Raw genomic sequence first — 23,706 nt, forward strand, 5'->3', positions numbered from 1 at the left:
GCGGCTCGTCGGCAGAGCCAGAACTAGAACCCTGATGCCCACACGCTCAGGCCAGAGCTGTAACCACTACAGTAGGCCCCTCAGACCCCAACCGGAGCAGGTTCCCAGGCCAGCCTGGGGCTGGATCCCAGAAATACGAGGGGTGAGCTGCATTGGAAGGTGGGCCAGGGCGCACCCAGGGCGAGGAGTGGGGGCGCTCCTCAGGCCTGAAGCGAGGAGAGTGGGCTGCTGTGGGGTAAACTGGGGACGGGCCCCGGCGCTCGATCCGGGCCTAGGACTGATTAGGTGGAGACTAGGTGGGGACAGGCCGGGCTAAGGCGCGGCAAGGGCCGGCCGACCGAAGGCGGGTGTGGGGCGGAGGACGCCGGGCTGCAGAACCCTGCAGGGAGTGGGCAGGGCTCTGCCGCGGTGGCGGCCCTGGGGACCCAGGGACCTAACGTTTTCACCTCCACCAACCTGTACCTCCTTTCACTTACCTGCGGTGCTTTGAGCCCCGGCCGGCTGCGGAGACACGTGAGCAGCGGTCACATGACCGCTAGGGCGGACCGCGAGGCACACTGGGAGCTGTAGTTTCCGGCAGGCGTTAGTCTTGGACACCAGCTCTCTAATCCTCAACCCAACCGCATTGCCCCAAACCAGCCTCGGCCCCCAGCCCGCCCGTGTTTATCCTGTTACTTTAGTCCTGGCCTCTTGGCCAAGCCGCACCTCCTGCCTCCTAGCAAGAGCATTAGGAGGTTTGGTGTCTTTGCCAGTACGGATGCTGTGGGCCAGAGCTATTTGGCCTCATTATCCTCCTTTGTCTCCCTTCTTACGTTCACACCCACAGCCAGTGACCCTGGACTTTTTCACTAGGGACAGCGAGGGGTCATTTGTACCTCCTTGAGCTGTGGCTGGCCTGAGGGTTGTTCATGGCTATAACGCTAGGGCCTAGATTCTACAACTGGGGATCTGAGGCATTGGTGTCACTCACATAAATATTTGTTGAATGAAGGAATGGGTGTCCAGAGCCCTGGCTTGTTTGTGGCTGTGTGCCACTTGCAGGCTGTCACATAATCTTTGGCATTCCAATGTCTTCATCTATGTTATATCCTCTCCGTGCATCAAAGGTCCTTGCTGATGAGGTCCTGTGTACTGTTTACCCAGTTTCCCTCAATGGTGACATTTTGCAAAACTAACATACAATATTACAACCAGGATACTGACATTGACACAATCCACAGATCATGTTCAGATTTCCTCAGTTACATTTATAGTCATTTTTTGGTTTGTATTTAGTTCTGTACAACTTAATCGTGTGTAGGATTTACACCACATTCAAGATTCTTAACATTTCCATCACCACAAGGATCCCTCCCGTTACCCTTTTATAACCACACTCACCTCCCTCCAGCAAGGCCCCCCTTCTGTAACTCCTCACAATCACTAATCTGTTCTCCATTTCTGAAAGTTTGTCATTTCAAAGCATGTTATATAAAAGGAATCATACAGTCTGCAACTTTTTAGGATTGGCTATTTTTACTCAGCAGAAGCATAATTTCCCAGAGACTCATGCAGTGTGTATATGTTTTATTTATTACTGAGTAACAATATTCCATGGTATCTGCAGTTTGTGCAACTAATCACTTTTGAAGGACATCTGAGTTGTTGCAGGTTTTTAAAAATATAAATAACAGCTTTATTGAGATTTATGAATTTTACCAAAAAATTTATGCTTTCAGGGCCCAATACAGTGGTTTTTAGTATATTCAGAGTTTTGCAATCATTGCCACTATCTAATATCAGAACATTGTTATCAATCCCCCCAAAACCGTGTAACCATTAGCAGGCACTCTCCATTCATCCCTCCCCCAGGCCCCTGGCAACCACTAATCTACTTTGTGTTCTGGATGAGCTGTTTTCAAGGTTCATCCATGTTGAAGCATATATTAGTACTTTATTCCTTTTTATTGCCGAGTAATATTACAAGTGTGTATGTGTAAGGCTATATCACATCTTGTTTATTCATTCATCAGTTGTTTGGACATTTGTGGTTTCCATTTTTTGGCTATTATGAATAATGCCACGATGAATGTTCAGGTACACTTTTTGTGCACACGTTTTCATTTATTTTAGGTATATATGTAGAAGTAGAATTGCTGGGTCAAATGTTAACTCTATGTTTAACCTTTTGAGAAATTGCCAGACTGTTTTATTTTTTTAAATAAATAAATTTATTTGTGGCTGCATTGGGTCTTGTTGCTATGTGCGGGCTTTCTCTAGTTGCAGTGAACGGGGGCTACTCGTCGTTGCAGTGCATGCACTTCTCATTGCAGTGGCTTCTCTTGCTGCGGAGCACAGGCTCTAGGTGCGGGCTTCAGCAGTTGTGGCGCATGGGCTTAGTTGCTCCGTGGCACATGGGATCTTCGCGGACCAGGGCTGGAACCCGTGTCTCCTGCATTGGCAGGCGGATTCTTAACCACTGCGCCACCAGGGAAGCCCTGCCAGACTATTTCTAAAGAAACTGCACCATTTTACATTCTGACCGACTGTGTGTAAGGGTTCTAGTTTCCCCATATCCCTGATAACCCTTGTTATTGTCTGATTATAGCCATCCTAGTGGGTATGAAGTGATTCTCATTGTCGTTTTCTTTTAAAATTTGTGTTGTTTTATTTATTTATTTATTTTATTTTGTGTCACACGGGCCTCTCACTGTTGTGGGCTCTCCCGTTGCGGAGCACAGGCTCCGGACGCACAGGCCCAGCGGCCATGGCTCACGGGCCCAGCCGCTCCGCAGCACGTGGGATCTTCCCGGACCGGGGCACGAACCCGTGTCCCCTGCATCGGCAGGTGGACTCTCAACCACTGTGCCACCAGGGAAGCCCTCATTGTCGTTTTGAGTTGCATTTCCCTGATGACTCATGTTAGCATCTTTTCATGTGCTTATTGGCCATTAGTATGTTTTCTATGAAGAGGTGTCTATTCAGAACCCCTTTTTATTATCGAGTTGTAAGAGTTCTTTATATATTCTGGATACAAATCCCTTATCAGTTATGTGATTTGCAATACTATTCTCAACATTTTTATAAGATTGTCATTAAAAAAAAAAGTTGGTCTTTCAGTTATTAGATATAAATAAACCAATAATTTCTATTAAAATTTTTTTCCAATCAACTATACTCCAATAAAATTAATTAAAAAAATTTCCACAGGGCTTCCCTGGTGGCGCAGTGGTTGAGAGTCCGCCTGCCAATGCAGGGGACACGGGTTCGTGCCCCAGGCCGGGAGGATCCCGCGTGCCACGGAGCGGCTGGGCCCATGAGCCATGGCCGCTGAGCCTGCGCGTCCGGAGCCTGTGCTCCGCAACGGGAGAGGCCACAACAGTGAGAGGCCTGCGTACCGAAAAAAAAAAAAAAATTCCACAGCCTACATGTAAGGAAAAAAGTTTCAAACAAAATTCTCAAGTTGGTTGAGTGAGCTGGACTTTGGCTGTTTAGATGTAAGCCTAAGGCAGTTGTTCTAATAGCACCCAATGGCTGGCCCATGCATCAGCTGTATCTGCATCACCTAGAAAGTTTTGTTTTTCTCATTAAAAAAAAAAGATTTGCAAGCCTTACCTGAGACATATTGAGTCAGAGTGCCTAGAGGCTAAGGCCAGGGAACTAATAATAATAATAATTTTAAAAAGTCCAGATTTGGGAACTATCCTGCCTCAACTGATGGTAAAGAAGGCATGACTACTCTTTCTGGGCAGGCAAGCTACCTCCTCCATCAAGTGGAAGAACATCTTAGACCCTAGTAGGAAATGAGGAAAAGGTTGATGGCCAACAGACTGAACTGTGAGAAAAACATCAGGTTCACACCCTACACCACTTTTCAGTGAGGAATAGGACTTGGTCCAGGGTGAGCTGGAAATACATGGGTTTAAAAATAACAAGGTCAGTCGGGTGGTCAAGTTCCTTTTCCAGCTGAGGTCTTGGCATCCAACTTTGAATCATTTTGGCTCCAGACAGGGAGACTTAAAGCAGTTTCCTCTAAGCTAGGCAGTCATCTCCTTTACAGAGCAGCTGACTAATATGTTTACTGTTTCCCCATTTAAGATAGTGTCCCAAAGACATTCGGTGAATCAGTCCATTCACTTGACCTTTTACCACCTTGGTGTATCCATTAGCAATAGGAACACAGAGAGCCAAGAAGCAGGAGTGAGCCCATCATATACTGTGTCTCTCAGAGAGTGAGAAGAAGTAAGGGGGAACGAACAAGTTGAGCCTGCTTTCCCCTCCCAACAATAATCAGAACGCTGTGGTTGGGCTCTGGGCCTGACTCCTGCTCCACTGCCTGTCTGCCCAGTAGCTGTCCTATCCTGAATGGCTCCTGGCATTAAGCAGAAGGTGATAGAATTACCTTGGGATGTCTGTTGACAGAGCATATAACTTTATAGTAGAGGCTGCACACTGGCGATCTACTGTTTGCATCTTGCTTGCAAATCATTAAAAAAAAAAAAAGAATTAGTTGCCAGCTTTTAAGCATCAATAGACCTCCCATAAAAATCAGGATTTCGGGGCTTCCCTGGTGGCGCAGTGGTTGAGAGTCCGCCTGCCGATGCAGGGGACACAAGTTCGTGCTCCGGTTCGGGAAGATCCCACATGCCGCGGAGCAGCTGGGCCCATGAGCCATGGCCGCTGAGCCTGCGTGTCTGGAGCCTGTGCTCCACAACGGGAGAGGCCACAACAGGGAGAGGCCCACATACCGCAAAAAAAAAAAAAAAAAATCAGGATTTCCATTTTACTTGAAAAATTTAAGATCTGCAACCCTGAGCTTTCATTTTCACAGTGCCTGTCACTTACTTCCCTACTATGCCTTATCTCTGAGGATGCGGGCTGGTCACTGACAATCATCTCACACCCAGTTCACATCGCTTTTTTACTTTACATGCACTGTTTATGTTACCTACTTGACTCCTCTAGACACCCAAAGTTGCCACCTCCCCTCCCCATCTCCTCATCACTGCCTCTATCCACAGGATCCTTTGAGGCACTCCATTTACTTGTCTACCAAGGTCCAAAGGATTGTACCAACATTTTCAGCATTGTTGGACTGGACATGAGGAATGACACGACAAAGATGTGGCTTTGGTTTACATTCGAAACAGCTAAAACATCTCTTGGCTTATGGTCATCTGGACACAATTCCAGATTCCAGGGATATATACCCACTCCTAACCTTTCATCCCATTAAAGAATAAAGATAACATGGTAAATGGCGGTTGGGTCTACAGTAACTTTATTGTAACAGAGAGACCAGGCTGCAATAAGTCTACATGATTAGAGCAAATGGTGGTTATCCTTCCAAAGGGTGAAGCCTGAGCCCAGCTGGCAGCACACACAAGTTAAAATCAAAGCCCAGAACATCCTCTTTCCCGATTCTACCCTGCATTGCCTGACTCATGATATGAAATGAGTGACTGCACAACCATACTGAACAAAGCTACGAGGTCCAACTGGGCAGAGGCAACATCCCTACAGGAGATAACAAGCGTTGAAGGGGATGCTGAAATAAAGTGCAGTTACCTACTCTCCGCTATTCTTTGCCAAGAAAAGCGAGGGTATGGGATGAGCAGTAAATAATGTTCTTCATTCTTCAAATAAGTAAATCCTATGGGATGGGACTGATGGTCAATCAAGGAGTAGAACAGGATGAAAATCTAGGCTAGTTATAGATCTTTGTGCCTAAGGAAAAGAACAGCAGTGAGTAAGAAGAGGAACATTAAAATGCCTACAAGTACTAAAAAGGAGAGCCTTCTTTCTTTTTTTCTTAAATAAGACGGGAAATTGCATCTTTTCTTTTCTTTGCTGCAGCGGTAGCAGACTCGCTGTAAAACATGATTTCTGTCATACGGTTTGTTGATAAGGTTGCTCAATCATGGGAGGACAAACATGAGGCTGACTGTTAATGTTAGAACTAGGTCTTTTCACAAAGCCTCTAATAGGTGCTATTTTCATGCTGGTTTTACAGAGGAACCCGCAACACCAAAAGGTGCTTCTGTTAAAGCTTCTGAAATATTGCAATGGTGTGATTGACAGGTATTTTTTGGGCTTATATCTTTCTTGTACATGTAAACTCTGTTGGAAAAACTGGAGATAAAAGGATGAGTGAGAGTTTGGTTTACAGCCACAAATTTCCCAACATCAGCCACAGGTGCCTCCGCCCTATTTCACTGCACATTCTTTTCTGAGAAACACATTCAATCGCTGAGTTTTAAAGTACTGTGGTTGAAAAAAATGATCCGCTCACCACCATCCACTCTCCCTCTTCCTCCATGTGAATCTCACAATAGCAGAGGCTGAAGACAGGAAGGTTGTCTCTGTTCCCTCTGACCAGGGGAATTACTTGGTGACCTGGTGAATGGCATGAGCAAGGTAGCCCACGTTGCCCGAGGTGACCCCTGCCACAGAGATACGGCCATCCTTTGTCATGTAGATGGAGAACTCCTTGGTCAGCCGCTCCACCTGCAGAGAGAAGAGTGTGTGGGCACTTCCTGGTCAGGGGGGTCTCCCCAGCCCTGGCATGGCACAATTAGCCAACAGTTAGAACAGGAAAATAACAGAAGGTCTGTTTTCTCACTTAAACCCTATTCCCAGAATTTGGTATGCTAGCTTAGAATGAAAGAAGAATAAAAAGCTATTTTAAAGTAGGATGTTGAATTCTGAAGTGTGACCAGGTGAAAAAAATCTTATATTCAGCCTTTGTAGAAAAATTGATCCAGAATCCAGCTATGGAACAGCTACTCTTCCTATCAATATTCAGGCTCCTGCTTGTTCTGGAATCTTTCTGAGAAACAGCAGTGTTTATAAAAATGATCAAAACAAGCTCTGTTCTTCAGAAGTTTGCAACCTCATAGAGGATACAGACAGGTAAACGACCAAAAAAGAATAAAACGAAATGAAAGCTTCGTATTTCTTTTACCTATGAATGAAGCTTCAAAATGACTGTTTTTAGAGTAATCCTAAATGGGTAGGTGACCTGAGGAATTTTCGTTTGCAAGGACTGACCAATTGGTCTGCTGCAGAGAAATCAGAGTCCACTCACCTGTTCAGGCTTTAGGCCTGTGAAACAAAACATGCCAATCTGGTCAACGATGTGCTGCCAGTTGTGGGAGGAGCCCTCCTTCTTGAGGTTGGAGACCAGCTGAGTCCGCATGCTAATGATGCGGTCGGCCATGCCCTTTACTTCTTGTAACCTGGAAAAAACCCCCAAGATGGAGCTCAATTCTGGCCAAGCGCTAACAGATAAGCCAGTTCCCAGCAATTTTACCTCCCTTGAGTACTGCTCTAGCGTGCCTCAATTCTCCGTTTTTGACCTAGTCCTGTGTTGTCACTGGTCTCGGAAGAAAGCTATTTTACAGCATCCTGCTTTATATCAGAACACCATTTTGATCAGGCAATTAAAATAGTTGACATAATTGAGTTATTAAGAAAAATGAATGCAGAGTGCCTTTCTATTTACTAGATGGATACTGCCCAATTCATGAATTATTTAATAGAGCCAATTAGATGTTCAATTTAAGAAAAATGAATGACTAAATCACTCTGAAACATAGGAGGACTAAGGCTCTCCATCCCTTACTCAAGGGGCAAAAGCTGCAAATTAAACAGTAAAATATAACCTTATTCTTTAACATGGATGGAAGAAACATTGCTGCCTTCACAATTAAAGACAGTGTGCTGTGAACCTACCATGTGCCCAGCCATGTGCTAGGTGCTGAGGAGAAAGGGAGGACTGAGACCCAGCCCCTCCTTTAAAAGCTTACCACTGTGGCTGGGAGCAAACCTGCAAACAACTGACTATGGAACAAGGTGGGATAAGAATCGATAGAATTGTGCTGTGTTAAGAGAGCCCTGAGAAGAGAGGATGAATTCTATCTGGGGGAGCACAGAAGGCAGTCCTCTGACTGTGCATGCTCACTGGATTCAGGACACAGTCTTCCCCTTCCTCAGAATCTACCCTTTCATTCATTCTGTTCCTATGGAGCTATGGGAAATTCTTGTTGGCTCTCACTAACTAGATGACTGTAAATAATTTATCTCATTGTTCTTATGTGTTCACTTTTCAAACCATCTCTCCACCATGATGTCATGCAGAGGTAGAACAGAGGTTACATACTGCCAGTGAAAGGCCAAATAAGAGTCTTCATCATGTCTTATTTGACCCAGTTAAACATTCTGAGATTTGGTACATGCACATAAAGACATGGATTTGTAGCCTCTCTTGAAAAACAAGAAGCTGGCAACACTGCACCAGCTGGAACCCCTAGCCCCACTAAGGATGGCATTTGATTTTAAATTTCCCGTAGTCCTATCCATCCAGCTTTATTCACTTTGAGGCCTGGGCCCTAAAGGCACTGAGTACATGACCATGGCTAGATCCAGGGCCACCTTAGCAACCACTGCCCCCCCCCCCCCCCCTCCCGGCCCCCCCCAGCCATTGTCTCTGTGCGCCTGTCACATCTTGTCACTGCCTCCCTGAATTCAACAGGTCTGGGCAGCCTGTCTACAGACTTGCCTGCTCACTTTTTCAGCCTCAGGAGCCAGAAAGGTGGCCTAGGGGCCCCAGCCCCACCCTTCTCAGAGCGGGTCTTGTCCACAGTGAAGTTCTGACTTCTCACAATATCAAGGTGGTTCACGACCTGCTCCCACCTCCCCAGCTTTGCTGCCTTCGCCACCCTCCTTACACTCCGTGTTTCTGCTACAAAACCCACTTGGTTTGAAGCACATCCTGCACGATGCACATCACGTGCCTGTGCTGATCCTCACACACATCTTTCCCCTTCCTTCCTTTCCTTTCCTTTCCTCTGCCTTCTCTCTTCAAGGCAGAGCTCAAATGCTGCTGTCTGCATCACTTCCTCCCGCATTCCCCACTAATCAAGTTATTCCTTTACTCAGCATTTATTCCATCTGTCTTGTAGCAACGCTATACGTGTATCTCTCTCACTAGATTATAATCTCCCCAAGGGAAGAGATATCTTAGTCACCTAGCACAGTATCTCTGTCATCTCTGTACACTACAGACTTCAAATGAGTATTGAAATGCACACATTAAAAAAAAAACATCTTGATAACCATTAAGGACCATGGAAATATTTTTAAAAACCACTTAAAAATATTAAGAAAAAAAGCTTAGAATAATTCTTAATGACAAAAACAAAACCAACCCTACACACACATATATAACATATTTACACATACATATGATACATGGACATACTATTCATGTTACAACTATGAATAATAACAGGCAAAGAAAAAAAATCTGGGTTATAGTGGCTTGCCCAAACTTTCTGAAATGTACTCACACATTAATTTTATAACATATCTAATTTAAAAAGTAGTTGATTTTTTGGTAAGCCTTGCAGATCTGTTGTACTGAAAAGAAATATCCTGAACCAGACTCTATTTACTTCAATGTTCAGAGGATGAATCTAGGGTAGAGAAAACAGTTGTTCCATGATGACCAGGTGAGCTGTGGAAGAGGTTTCTCACAGACTTAGCTTTTCTATCCAATTAGCTGCTTAGGGATCTACACCCTTGGTTAATCAGCTACACAGGATAAACTCTTATGTAACAAATCACACCTTCCATGACTCCGAATTATATATAGCAGGGGTTGGCAAGCTTTCTCTAAAGGGCTAAATCGTAAATATGTTAGGTTTTGAGCTGCAGACTCTCTGTCACAACTGCTGAACTCTGCTGTTGTGACATGAAAGCATCCATACACAATTCATCAAGAAATGGGGGCAGCCTAGATTTGACCTGCAGAACATAGTGTGCCAACCCCTAATCTAGACCAATGTTTTCTCTTACAGGGAACAACCAATTTATTTGTTCGAAAGTGCTGACAAAATGTACACTCCTCTCTCCTTCCTCCCCTTCCACATATGGAAGCTGAGTGACACTGCATGTCCCTATAAGCCAAGTATATAGGAGCTCTGAAGGATCAGTGGTGGGAAGAGCAGAGGGCCGGGGAATGGCAAAGCGCCTTTACCATTGTTTCCGCAAATCCGGGCTGGTCAGAATGGTGGAGGCAATCCGGGCACCATTGAGAGGAGGGTTGGAATACATGGGACGGATCAGGATCTTCAACTGTGATTCTACCCTCCTGGCTTCATCAGCATCTTTGCAGACCACAGTGAAGGCTCCAACACGCTCACCTAAAAAGAAAAAATGGATCTTGTCTTCTGGTTCTCCTATCTAAAATACTAAAGGCAGTCATGATTCCATTCGCTATGTGTTATCTGTTTCCATGAGAAGCACAAAATAACGCTTTGTTATAAATAAGAAGTTTTCAACAACCAGCATGGTGAACCTACAACAGAAAGTTGGAGTACTAGAGAGTGGTCACAGGTCTTTCTTCATTGTATCTATCTTCCTGGCTCAGAGAGCAGTCACTTTTTGTTTAGAGAAGCCGTGATAGGTTTCTTTGCTGGAGGAATTCAGGGACACTGAATAAGATATGGCTTAGAGCAGTAAAATCCACTTTACCCGGCTTTCCTCTCTGGGTAAGAGGGACACGGACAACACACGCACACGCACAACCCACCCCTTCCAAGACTCTACACCTTTGTGGCACCCTCTCCCACCACTTCTTCAGTCTCAACAGAACACATATCACCCTAGGTCCTTTAGCTTACCGTATAAGCCCATGTTCTTGGCATAGGACTGGCAGAGACAGACATTAATGCCCTGTTCGATGAAATAGCGCACAGCCCAAGCATCCTTGTTACCATCGCCACTGGCAAACCCTTGGTAGGCCATGTCAAAGAATGCAAAAAGATTGTTTTTCTGGAAAGGAAAGAAAAGATGAACAAAGCTTTAGGCAGTTCTTCTCAAGATGCCCCAGATGGTTACCTGTGCTTATTGGGACCATGCCTGCTTCACTCAGACAAAGTCAACAGTTTTCTCCCCAGGTGGCAGTATGGAGATGTTTAATTTTCCTAGAGTTAATATATCAACATATATATATATTTTATTCAATACTTTGGTGGATATGGGCCTTCAAGAAGACATTAAGAAAAGATAATATTATTCCAACCTGGACAGAATGCTGTCTGGTCAAACAAGCATGGCATGTGTGATCTTAGTTCCCTGAGCAGGGATCGAATCCATGTCCCCTGTATTAGAAGCATGGAGTCTTAACCAGTGGACCACCAGGGAAGTCCAAACAGGAAGCTCTTCTAAGGCCCACAGTGATCTGGGTAGTTATTTTGGTCCAGCCAACACAGGACGAGCCTCAGCCTTTCCTGGGGCTCATGAGACTCCGCAGGCCATCTTACTCCCAGGGCTCAGGGGACAGCCTCACTATAACCATCTCATTTTGAAAGTGCTCTCTGAATGCTGTTTCTCTGTCCCACTCTGTTCGCAGCTTAGGTTTGACAGAACGTAAAGAAAGGGAAACCAAAAGGAATGAGAATGGGACAACCTCCTTGGGAATTTTGACTAGTGCCTTCTCTCACAGAAGAATAAGAATCACTGTGAATAATTAATGGCAATGCCAAGGAGAGTGGAAAAGACAGGAGGGGATGTGGAAAAGAGGATAAAAGGATGAACAAGTAGCCACTGACCAGGGCAAGTGTAGGCACCAACAGCAGATATCCTGGGGCCAGGGGATACCGCCTGTGCAGACTAGCCAGCGACAAGTTTTATCAGAATTCTATACATCTTGGCTGAGGAGCAAAAATTATTTTCAAACTGCTCATGTATCATCAATTACAGAACTACTAATTATGAAAACAAGGAGTTCTTTCCTGGCAACTACACAATGCATGGAAATTTCATGCAGCCTCGAGGTTAATTCTCATTGTTAAGACTTCACCAAGTGAAGCATCCAAGGCTAGTTACTAAACACAGAACAGTCACCGGTCGGTTCACCTGCCTCACCTTCACCACTGCAGCCATCTCCTTCCACTGTTCAGGACGAGGGTCCACTCCTGTGGGGTTGTGGGCACAGGCGTGCATGAGAATAACACTCTGTGCTGGTATTTTCTAAAGAGAACAACCAAGAGATTACTTTGCAGCTTTAAAGGAGATCATTTACCTGAAATGCCACAGGATCACCATTATTTGATAAGTAACGAAAATAACGTGAGGTCTGAGAATTAGCTCATCCTGGTTTTTTTTTTTTTTTTTGGCCACTCCGTGTGGCATGCAGGATCATAGTTCCCTGACCAGGGATTGAACCCGTGTCCCCTGCAGTGGAAGCACGGAGTCTTAACCACTGGACCACCAGGGAAGTCCCTCATCCCAGTGTTTTAAGTTGGATATTGAGACCTAAGTGGGAGACATCAAATCTCCACAGGGAGGTTTATTCCTTGTTCCTTCCCCCTCCTGCCCTGAAAGCCACACTTACTGTAATGTCCTCAATAGCACCTGTGAAGTCAAAGCCACACGTCTTAGGGTCGTAGTATCGATAACTATGTAGCTGCATGCCAGCGTCCCTGAAGATGGGCGTATGATTTCCCCAGGATGGTTTGGGCAGAAAGACATCTCGGCTGAACTTAAAAAATCTTTGCTAAAAGATGGAATGAAAGGGAATGGAAAAATGAAGAAAGGAGAGGCAAAAGCAACAACAAAAAAGTTGATATATTTAACTGAGAAGACATTTTTCTCTACTGAAAGTCGGCTTCTCTCTAAGATTGAGAGACAGTGATGACTCAGCAGCGAGACTGCCTGGGTTGGAATCAGGCTGCAACAATTACACTGGCTATGTAGCCAAGGACCTATCTGGGCCTCACTTTCTTCCTCTGTAAAATGGCATTAACTAAATCTCCCTCAGAAAGATTAAACAAGTTAAGATATAAAAGCTCCTAGTTACAGGAGATGCTCAATAAATTGTACTTATTATTACAATTATCTCTTCCTTATAATTTCTTCTAAGTACTTCCATTCCCCCCTCTCCTCCCAACTCCACTTATTAGAGAACCGGAAATCTTCCAGGTTTGTGGAAAGAGGAAATCTACTTCTGGGTTAGAAGTCAAACACATATGCAAGAGGGAACCCCATCATCCCCAGCTTACAGACCGTCTTACTGAAGGAGTTTCCAGACTCACCAGAAAATTGGCTCCAATCCTTAAGGCCCCGGTTCCAGAAATGGTCTGCACGGTGATATACTGAAGGAGAGACACCCCTGGTCAGTGAGGTGCAGCACTCTCTCCACGGGCCCACGACTTAACAAACCTGAGCTCAAGCCCACAGGGAGGCACCGTATGGTCAGTACCCTTCTTTCTTCAGAAGATGAAGACACCCTTCCAAATGAATATTTAGAAACAAGAGAACAGTACTACTGTTTCATTCCATTTTCTAAGAGAGAGCAACTCTCCTTACAGGTTCTCAAAAGAGCTGGCTCTTCAGTTTCTAACACCTGTGCTGATGTGGAAGCTAATTCCTTATGGCCTGCCCTGAAAGTTGTTAGTATCATACTGTGTTATATGAGAAACTCTCAGGACACAGCCCCCCACGAGATATGAAAAAGGAGTGATTTATACAGAGAAAAAAAGACACGATGAACAGTCACTACATTAAAATATTATTTTAGACTTAAATGAAATTGCATGACTCTCTGAACATCAAAAAGCAAGTCATCTTAAAAAGTCAACAAGTGGGCTTCCCTGGTGGCGCAGTGGTTGGGAGTCTGCCTGCCGATGCAGGGGACACGGGTTCATGCCCCAGTCCAGGAAGATCCCACATGCCGCAGAGCGGCTGGGCCCGTGAGCCATGGCCGCTGAGCCTGCGCGTCCGGAGCCTGTGCTCCACAACGGTAGAGGCCACAACAGTGAGAGGCCCGCGTACCGCAAAAAAAAAAAAAAAAAAAAATGTCAACAAGTTTATTAGAATAACATTATTACATGAGTAATATTCTATGAGTTTTCATAATCTGAAAGTACTTTTTGAGTAACAGGGAGATGGCATGAGGTAAATCTTCAAATTGGTCAACTTTAGGGGATGAGTAAGAAACTACAGTAGGGTTTTTTTGTTTTTGTTTTTAGGCACCATAGAAGTACAAGGCTCTACAAAACATAAATCTACTTTCTGGACTGGGAGGCAATGGATTAAATGGGGGGGGGAACCCTACTAACAAACCCTTTAGTAAACAAAGTTTGCCTGTGCAAACTTTGGCATGTTAGAAATAAAAACCTAACTGTAAATCTGATAAGAATCAGAAAGGCACAGCAATTTATAAAAGAGAAGCTGATGTGATTTTAAGATAGACCAGTCTTACACTTAGGTTACAATTTGCTAGGTGATACATAGACTAAGCAAAAATTACAGAATATAGATGTTTTAATGAGAGGTTAACAGGTGGTTGATTGTATGGATAGCAATCAAACCATATTTTGTCCATGACTTAGGATCATTACTACATTACCCTGGGGTCGAGGTTGTATGCTTCTCTCCCACTTAATGAACTAACATTCTTAGACCAGTATTGTGAATAAACTATTCATTCTGGCCTTGGGAATGGGGAGGGGAGATGTGTTAGCTTAGCTTTGCTTTGTGTGTTTTCCCCCAGACTTACCCAGAAAAATAAATATGTAAACACACAAATGTATCTATTAAAAAAACACATTTGTTTCAAAAGCAAGGAAACTATAATGCACATGAGACCACATGTCAGGCTGGCTGGCTGCATCCCACCTGCATGATGTGAGTCTTCTACTACAAGTGCTGGGCCTGTGTTTACTCTGTGGGTGCATACAAGAATCTGTTTGTAAAAAGCTTATGTTCAGTGACCTTTAGGTACCTCTTTCTTCCACAGTAAGAGGGCCCCCAGGGAGCTGGAGGGAGGAGACACCTAGGAACCACTTGTGCTTCACCTCTTGGCTGCAGTGATGCTCTCTGCCCTCTGAGAGGAGGGAGACAGCACAAAGGGAGCACGGTCTGCTCTTTCAACAACCAAGCTGGCTGTGAAGGGGTGGCAGAGGAGTGCCAGGCTTGTCCTGGCCCCGACAGTCACCCTGTGGCTTGTTTTCTGCCTGTTTCCTCTGCCTAAGCTGGCAGCTTGGGACATGAGGGTGGGGCCTAATTATAGGCCTTAAAACTTGACATAGTTTGGCATTCCTCAAAGCCATTCAGTGTAAAATGAACATAAGCACACACAGAGACTAACAGCAAAAACCGTCAAATCACTACAACATTTTTAGGATTACTACTACATTTTTGGAATTGGTATTATATGAAATCTTTTATTGAATTAGTGGCAATTTACTACCTAAAGAAGAGATACTAGTCATCGTGCGGCTACCTCAAAACAATCATCACACACAAAGTAGTGTATCTTTTCTTATTTAAATTATTTCATATTTGTTTAAACTGCTAAATTTAAAAAGAGACCCGTATGATGCCAGAGTCTGTTCTCCTTACCCGGCCACTTTTCAACACTTCGTTGTTCTCACCCAGGGCTAGCTCTGCAGACGCCTTACAAAATTCAGCCAGTCCCCCAATGGGCAGGTATTCTTTGTCCAAATTTCTTGCAGCAATCTGGGCCTCTGCCTAGACAAGAGAAAATGCATTCATTTAGTTTCTTCTCCTTACCTGGAATTACCATGAATAATATCTAATGTTTTATAAGTTAAATTTTGGAAGTAAAGCCTTTTAAAAAATTTTGGAGATACTGTTCAAGAAGAAGGGTAAGTAGAATATATCTTATATTGTAGAACAGGAATATTAAATTTTTATCATATTTTACTTTATTTTTAGAAGTTAGGTTTTTTTAAAAAAATTATTTATTTATTTTTGGCTGCATTGGGTCTTCATTGCTGCGCGCAGGCTTTCTCTAGTTGTGGAAAGCAGGGAGCACAGGCTCAGCAGTTGGGGCTCACGGGCTTAGTCGCTCTGTGGCATGTGGGATCTTCCTGGACCAGGGCTTGAACCTGTGTCCCCTGTACTGGCAGGCGGATTCTCAACCACTGTGCCACCAGGGAAGCCCATTAAGTTAGGCTTTATGTGAATGGGTAGGTATATGGTGTCTCTTGGTTTAAAAAAAATGGCATTCTTGGGATGCACAAGAACAAGGTTTAAGAGTAACACTTAAAATAGATATAAGATGATAAAACCAAAACAAATACATAAAGAAGTATTTCAAGGTATATACCAGTCTAAGAACTTCAAAAGGTTAATAGTAATAGTCACATATCTTCATGCTTTGGAGTCAGAGGCCTGGCTGTCCCTTACTAGCTGTGTGACCCTGGGTGATTTATTAACCTCCCTGAACCTCAGTTTGCTCACCTGTTGAATGGGGGAACAGCTGTTTCTACACCTCATACGACTAGGGTGAAGATTTAAGAGGTAATGTACAAAAGTGTGTGGTGGTGTTTCAGCTTGTATCAATAGCTAACACATGCTGAACACTTTAAACTGATTTACTGCGAACAAAAGCAATCCCTGCATGACCTGAGACCCAGTAGCCAGCAGTTTTTTGTGAGTCTTCTCATCACAACCATTTCTTGAGTCCTTTTTTCTACTCAGAATTCGAGAGAGGACACCTAATCCACACTCCCATACACTCAGAAATTTCTTCTTTCAGTGGTTCATTCAGCCCATGCTCTGTTACTGCAGTGGCTCACGAGGACCTGAGCCAGCCTACTGCAGCTCAGATGATCACAGCGTTCTTTATTCCCACCCCAAAGTATGCTTCTGTAACTTCCACTCAGGATGCCTAGTTCTGCTGTATGTAGGAACAACACGTCACTACCCCATGTTTGGAAGTGACAAAGCAGCATGTATTTCATCAGAGGAGGTGCAGATGGAAAGGAAACACATACTTTCTTTTAAAAAGTTGTTCTGGGACTTCCCTGGTGGCGCAGTGGTTAAGAATCCGCCTGCCAGTGCAGGGGACAAAGATTCGAGCCCTGGTCCAGGAAGATCCCACATGCTGCGGGATGTGCAACTAAGCCCGTGCGCCACAACTACTGAGCCTGTGCTCTAGAGCCCGTGAGCCACAGCTGCTTAGCCCATGCACCCTAGAGCCTGAGCTCCGCAACAAGAGAAGCCACCGCAATGAGAAGCTCATGCACCGCAACAAAGTGTAGCCCCCGCTTGCTGCAACTAAAGAAAAGCCCACGCGCAAAGAAATGAAGACCCAACGCAGTCAAAACAAAACAAAAAAATGTTCTAAGGAAATTAGTTACATTATTTAGAGTTGTGATAACCAACAGAAAGACTACTAATAAAAATACGACAAAATAAAGAAAATTATTCTATAGTTCAATAGGAAGAAAGGACAGAACACGCCTGGGTAGGAGGGTTTTATTAAGGCAATCAAAATGAGAGAAATGGAAAATAACAATGGTAACCCTCATCCACAAAGGGCTATTCCTATCACCAAGAGACAATGCTTAAATGCTTGGTCCTTTTGTACATCCTCAGGATTAAACATGACACTCTGCCTGTTTTACAGATAATCATAGAAGTTCAATCTTGGAAAAGACCATATAGTTCCAACCTCTCACTTTTATAGCCAAGGAGACTACAGCCCAGACAACCTATGTGATTCAAGCAGTATCAGAACTAGAACCCAGGTCTCCTGACTCCCAGTCCAGGAGTCTTTCTGTCTCTCTTCAGGAGTGCCCTTCAGTTATTCATCCCCATCAAACAGATGTCTGGCAAGCTTACCTTCCGGACACTGGGGAGCACGTAAGGCTTTCCGTTATCATCCCGGTAGGCACCAACTCCAAGATTCATCTTTTTGCTGTTGGTGTCTCTCTTAAAGGCTTCTGTGACTCCCAGGATGGGATCTGGGGGCCCCATCTCCACATGAGCCCACCAGGAGCTGAAATGGGAAATATAAGACATCAGTCACAGCAACTAGATTTCCATGGCCAAAGACATCTTGGATCTGCCAAAAATCCATTTCAACAAATGTCTGCATGTCTACCATGCACATGATATAGCAATAGACACCAATAATCCAACAATGCATAAGACTTCAAAGCACCCTGCGGAAGAGTGGAGGCCAATAATATTAATACAAATGCTGTGAGAAGCAAAAGGTGGGGGCACCTGAATCATCCTGGGGAGGACAGGGTGCGTGTATACACTTTCAAAGCAGTCCAAACCTGACCTGGATTCCCAGGCAAAGGATATTTCAAGTAATTTGGCAGTGAGAAGCTGTGAGTGGTAAAAGATGAGACTAGAGAAGTAAGCAAGGACCAATGTAAGGGTGTTCTGTGACATCCAACCAAAGGGATTGCATTTATCCTGTTCCCAAACTTGTTAAGGGCATCATTTGGAAAGCTTATTAAAATACAGGTTCCTGGGCTCTACTTTGGATGTAGTGAAAATATACAGAATCATTTAAGGTTTTTTTTGGAGGGGGGATGGTGATCAGGTAAGAACAGTGACACGAGGAGACTTGCATTTTTAGAGCTCATCTGGTCACAAGGTGGGGTACTGAATGCAGAGAGGGAGGGGAAACGCAGAAGGATCACTGAAAAATCTGGTTCAGCACCCAGCGAGAGAGAGGAAGATGAGGGCTTGAACCAGGATGCGGGGAGTAGAGGTGGAGAGGATGACAGAGAATTGCCAGGTATTTAGAACTGGCTGTAACATCTTACTGATTTCCTCATTACTTATTGAGTTAAAATGCTTAACAATATTCATTATTTTATATTTGTATGAGTCATGATTTTACATTAAAAAAATATCCTTTAAACGAAATCTTGCCATTTGCAGCAATATGGATAGACTTGGAGGGCATTATGCTAAGTGAAATTAAGTCAGAGAGAAAGACAAATATTGTATGATGTTACTTATATGTGGAATCTAAAATATACAACAAGCTAATGAATAAAGAAGCAGACCCACAGATACGGGGAACAAACCAGTGGTTACCAGTGGGGATGGGGGAGGGGTGATATCGGGGTGGGGAGTGGCGGGTACAAACTATTGGGTGTGAGATAGGCTCAAGCATGTATTGCACAACACAGGGAATACAGCCAATATTTTGTAATAACTGTAAATGGAAAGTAACCTTTAAAAAATGTATAAAAAATAGGGACTTCCCCGGTGGTCCAGTGGCTACGACTCCACACCCGCAACGCAGGGGGCCCAGGTTTGATCCCTGGTCAGGGAACTAGATCCCACGTGCTGCAACTAAGAGTTCGCATGCCACAGCTAAAGATCCCGCGTGCAGCAATGAGCACGCAGCAACAAAGATCCCGTGTGCCGCAACTAAGACCCGGCACAGACAAATTAAAAAAATAAATATTTAAAAATGTATAAAAAATGAGAATTAAAAAATAACTTTAAGCTCTCCTGACAAGTTGAAAATTGTCTGAGTCTCAGTAGCTGTAATTGGTATGTACAGCTAATTCTCTCTTAACAAAGGGTGGATTATTCCATTTTCAGATGTCCCAGGCTTTTACTTCTTTTAATAGCTTGCCCTGTGCAATGTCAGTAGGGCAAACTGCATGGATTCAAATGCTCAGCCACCTACCAGCTGTGTGAGCACAGGCAAATCAATTAACTTCTCTAAGTCTCAATTTTTCTTACCTGTAAAATGGGGGCACAACAGTACCTCTCTCAGGGTTGTTACAAGGATGAAAGGAGCTATTAAATATAAAACACTCAAAAACAGAGCCTGATACACAGTGCTTGATGTTAGCTAGTATCACTGTTACTAAATTATTACTACTACACTTTTATTTATAACCACCTTGCCACTAATATGGAGACTGGTGAGGCCAAGTATGTAAAAAATTCAAGGAGCATAAGTCATAACTTTATGACCAAATGCAGGTCTTTCCTGCTTTTCAATTATTACTATTTAGTTTTCTCTGGAGTCTCGGAGATGTTATCATTCTTCCTCCTCATTAGCACTACTGCCAGGACTCAAAATCCTTCTCATTCTTTTTTCAGTGTTCTAGGCTGCTTGGTTGTTCCAGTATCTAAGCAATAGTAAGAAACAGATACTACCTCAAAGCAACTTCTGAACTGGGCCTGATGAAAGCTTTCATTATGTCCTACCAATGATTCAGACCCTGAAAACATGTAGCCACCTGCCCACCTATATCACTGTCATTAACTGATGAGTGCAAGGAACACCCTGAATGCCCAATGACATACAGAGAACTTTTAATAAACAATTTTCAATTTTAAAAATATGGTTGTCTCCAAGGCCTTCCATCAACAATGACAGAGCCGCTGCTCCTAAACCACAAGGAGAAGGCACCATTCTTATTAAAGGGTGTGAAAAGCACTTATTTGTCAAGTTCTTTAAAAAGTTTATCTAGTAGAGAAATTCTCTCAGAAATCATAGCCTTAAGGCTTCTAGCAGAGAACTGATTGAGAGTGCTATCTTTTAAGAAGGATTCTAAAAAAATTTCAAAACATTAAATCTGAAACAATCTAATTAAAGGAGAAGGAATACTTAATTTGATTAGTCAGTCCTATATCAGTAATGATGTTTCAGTCCTCTATGCCCTTTATTATTCCATTCCTTCTAAGGGTAAAGATCACGCCCACATTGTAAGAACTCTAATGATTTTAAGGGATAGTACTAGAGGAAACCAAGAGTGTTCCAGGGACAAAACTGATACTGATAACTTGCGGCCTAAAAAGCATTCCTATCTATGTACTTTGGGCAAAAGCGCAAAGCTTCAGCCATTGAGCAATATTGACCAGCCAACCAAAAGATATTAGGTACAAAGTATTCAGATAAGCATTTCCAACTCAAATACTTTGCAATTTTTCTGGGTGTCTACCTAGTGCTTTATAGTTTTTAGAATGTTTTCCCTCACATTCTTATTTTAAAATAAGAAGAGAAGTTAATTAACTTGCTCATGATCATAGAGCTAAAAAACGGCAAAAACAATACTACAATTACGATCTTCTTACTGGTTATTGTACCACTACTGAGCACTGCCTTTCTAAAGGGTCTCATGATACTCCTTCAGTTATTTAACTACAAATTAAATAATGAGAATTAAATAATTAAGAATAGGTATTTATAATAAAATACATTAGCATATTTTCCTTTCTTCACTGACCTGTGACTATGTCTGATTTCATGTTACTATGCTTTTACAGCACAGGTCAGGAAGAAAAGGTTAAAGGTTAGTTCCTTCTGTATAAAAAATGCAGCTATAGGAACCCTTGAACTTAGAGAGTTCCATTTAAATGACCCAAGTATGAAAATTAAGTATGTCATAGGATAAATCCTCAGTCCTTCAGAATACCAACTATCAAGGTTTCATTGTATTAGATGAGCGGTTTTTTAAAAAAATAACAAAAAAAACCTTCAATTAGTTGTTTAAATGTTTTCCAATTTTACCATTTGGCTTTAGGTAAAGATCACATCCACCATGGCAGGAGTGGAGATTCTTAACTTCCTTGTTGTCTGAACAGTTAACAGTCATAGTTAGATATGGCATCTGGTTCTATCACTGAATCATGCATCATTGTTAAACCTGAACAGCACCTCCTCAACTGCAGGGGCTCAAATATTTTAAGACTTTTTTGGTACACATTTTGAACCACTCTGGTTCCCTTACATTTAGACTTTGAACTAAGGTACAATGCTAAATGTCATATTTGTTTCCATTGCATTAATTTAAAAATCAAGGTTTAAAATTAAAATATTCAATTTGAAAGACATGCCAACCAATGTTCTACGTCCTGAAATACTATATTATAACAGTGAACAAAGTAGATACAGTCTCTGCTCTCATGGAATTCACATTCTAATGTGGAAAAGACACAAAAGAAAAACAAGTTAGGCTGTCAAAGTGAAAGAGATACTAAAAGGTAACACCCATAGGGATTTCACCAAGCACTTTGTAAGCAGAGCTGTAGGCCACTCAACCAAATCCATAAAACAAGAGATTATTTTAAGATTACTACAATGGTGAAACAGACTTTCATAATTTTAGACTTGCCCATAATTTTAGGCACTATTTTCTGTTCTCCAAATCTGCTGCATAAATGATAACTCTTCCCTAATTCTGGTCCAGGTAGGCTGCCTTAAAGAGCACACCTTGGGGCTTCCCTGGTGGCGCAGTGGTTGGGAGTCTGCCTGCCAATGCAGGGGACGCGGGCTCGTGCCCCGGTCCGGGAAGATCCCACATGCCGCGGAGCGGCTGGGCCCGTGAGCCGTGGCTGCTTAGCCTGCGCGTCCGGTGCCTGTGCTCCACAACGGGAGAGGCCACAACAGGGAGAGGCCCGGGTACGGCAAAAAAAAAAAAAAAAAAAAAAAAAAAAAGAGCACACCTTGACAGTGGGCCAAGAAGGAACCAAATTAGATAAAGAAGAAAGTGTGAAAGCCTGGGCAAAACTGTACTGCCAAGAGTGTGGGGCTTTGCTAAGGATAAACTGTTCTGCCGGCTTAAAGACACCGTGCATACATTCAAACGAAAGGTCAAGGCAGGTATGAGAGGTCAAGGCTTTACTCTTTGGAGTAAGGTCTGATTGGGGTGGTTTGGAGACTCGGTTCCTGATTAGGTAGTCATTAAGGGCACTCTCCCAAATCGGCTTCTTGTGTGAATTATATAGCCTGGCTTGGCTCTCTCCACTAGGAAGAGATTACTAACTCGTTTAATGCACTGTAACCTTTTCTCTGCAACACATCACAGTTTGAAATTACATATTTGGAATTTTTTGAGTGACACCGGTCCCTCCGTCAGGCTTGTTCACCGCTGCATCTAGCACAAGCATCTGGTCCAGTGCCTGGCTGCGATTAGAAAATACTCACTAAACGAAGAACAGAGCAAGAGGGAGGGGAAGAAAGGCAACTTCCCTACAGCCAGACCACCTAAGAGATACAACGGGGGGAAAAAAAGGCAGTACACCCCGACTCTTACATCCAAGGGCCAAAGGGCCAGGGGGAGGGGATCACCGGTGACTCAGGAGGCGACACAGGCGGGAGAATGCCGCGCGCCAAGGTCACAAGATGCAGGGAGGAACGCCGAGCCCGAAAGCCAGGGTCCTGAAAACCTTCCTCCCTTGAGCTTTCTTCCCCCGGCACACAAACGGGAGCCAGCCGCCGCCCCTGCAGCCCTGCCACGGCCCAGGGAGACCCCAACAGGTGAGCCCCGCCACCCGTCAGAGCAGCGGGTCAAGGCCTCACGCCCCCCATCCCCCATCCCCGCCCGGCGGCGCAGCCAACTAGCGCGAGGTATTCCCGGCGCCGCAGCCAATCCGCGCGAAGCCGGCTCGGCGCCACAGCCCGGGGGCTCTCCCCTTGCCCCCACCCGCACTGCGCCGAATCTGCGTGTCGTGACCTCTCCACCTTGAACGGGAGTCCGGGTGCCGTAGAGGGCCACACTTCCTAAGCCAGGGGAACGCGTTGGCAGGCGCTCCCACAGTCCCAGGGCATGGGAGGGGTGGGAGGTAGGACCCGAAGGGTCATTGTGAGGCGCGGACGCTCAATCCTCAGCCCCCTGTGAAGCCGAGGGGGTAGCAGAGAAAGTTGGTGTGTGAGGGTGCACGCGTGTGCTTTAAAGGCGGGTTAGATGTTCTGAGGCGCCGGCAGCTCGCAGGCCCGTCGCCCTGGCTCCTTTTCCCCCCGCTTACCTGGCTCTGGCAGAAGCCGCGGCAGCGACGCCTGGGTGGAAGGCGGCGGTGACTCCGGACAGGACGCGGCCGGAGTGCAGCAGGGCCATGGTGGGCGGCGAGAGGGCAGTGGGTAGCTGGAGGACGGAGCAGAGATGCCAGCGGGCACGGACACGGAGGCGCGGGGTCCTG

General features: G+C 44.4%; 1 protein-coding gene across 2 annotated transcripts in view; it reads right to left on the minus strand.

Annotated features, from left to right (window-relative positions):
• Positions 1–5,330: 5,330 nt before the first annotated feature.
• Positions 5,331–23,706, minus strand: part of GOT2 (glutamic-oxaloacetic transaminase 2) — an 18,403-nt gene continuing 27 nt past the window's right edge. Inside the window, exons 1-10 of one of the 2 annotated variants that reach the window (XM_007468323.1) lie at positions 23,536–23,706; positions 17,641–17,797; positions 15,391–15,519; positions 13,080–13,139; positions 12,380–12,541; positions 11,911–12,015; positions 10,665–10,815; positions 10,019–10,184; positions 7,067–7,217; positions 5,331–6,486 (exon numbers count right to left, since the gene is read on the minus strand). The exon at positions 23,536–23,706 is cut by the window's right edge and continues 27 nt beyond it. In XM_007468323.1, the coding sequence (XP_007468385.1) occupies positions 6,364–6,486; positions 7,067–7,217; positions 10,019–10,184; positions 10,665–10,815; positions 11,911–12,015; positions 12,380–12,541; positions 13,080–13,139; positions 15,391–15,519; positions 17,641–17,797; positions 23,536–23,624 (1,293 nt within the window). In that variant the 5' untranslated portion in view covers positions 23,625–23,706 and the 3' untranslated portion in view covers positions 5,331–6,363. The remainder of the gene's footprint in view (positions 6,487–7,066; positions 7,218–10,018; positions 10,185–10,664; positions 10,816–11,910; positions 12,016–12,379; positions 12,542–13,079; positions 13,140–15,390; positions 15,520–17,640; positions 17,798–23,535) is intronic. The other variant, XM_007468324.1, reaches the window with a different exon arrangement.

Source organism: Lipotes vexillifer, unplaced genomic scaffold (genome assembly GCF_000442215.2).
Source record: "Lipotes vexillifer unplaced genomic scaffold, Lipotes_vexillifer_v1.1 scaffold1347, whole genome shotgun sequence".
Classification (NCBI taxonomy): Eukaryota; Metazoa; Chordata; class Mammalia; order Artiodactyla; family Lipotidae; genus Lipotes; species Lipotes vexillifer.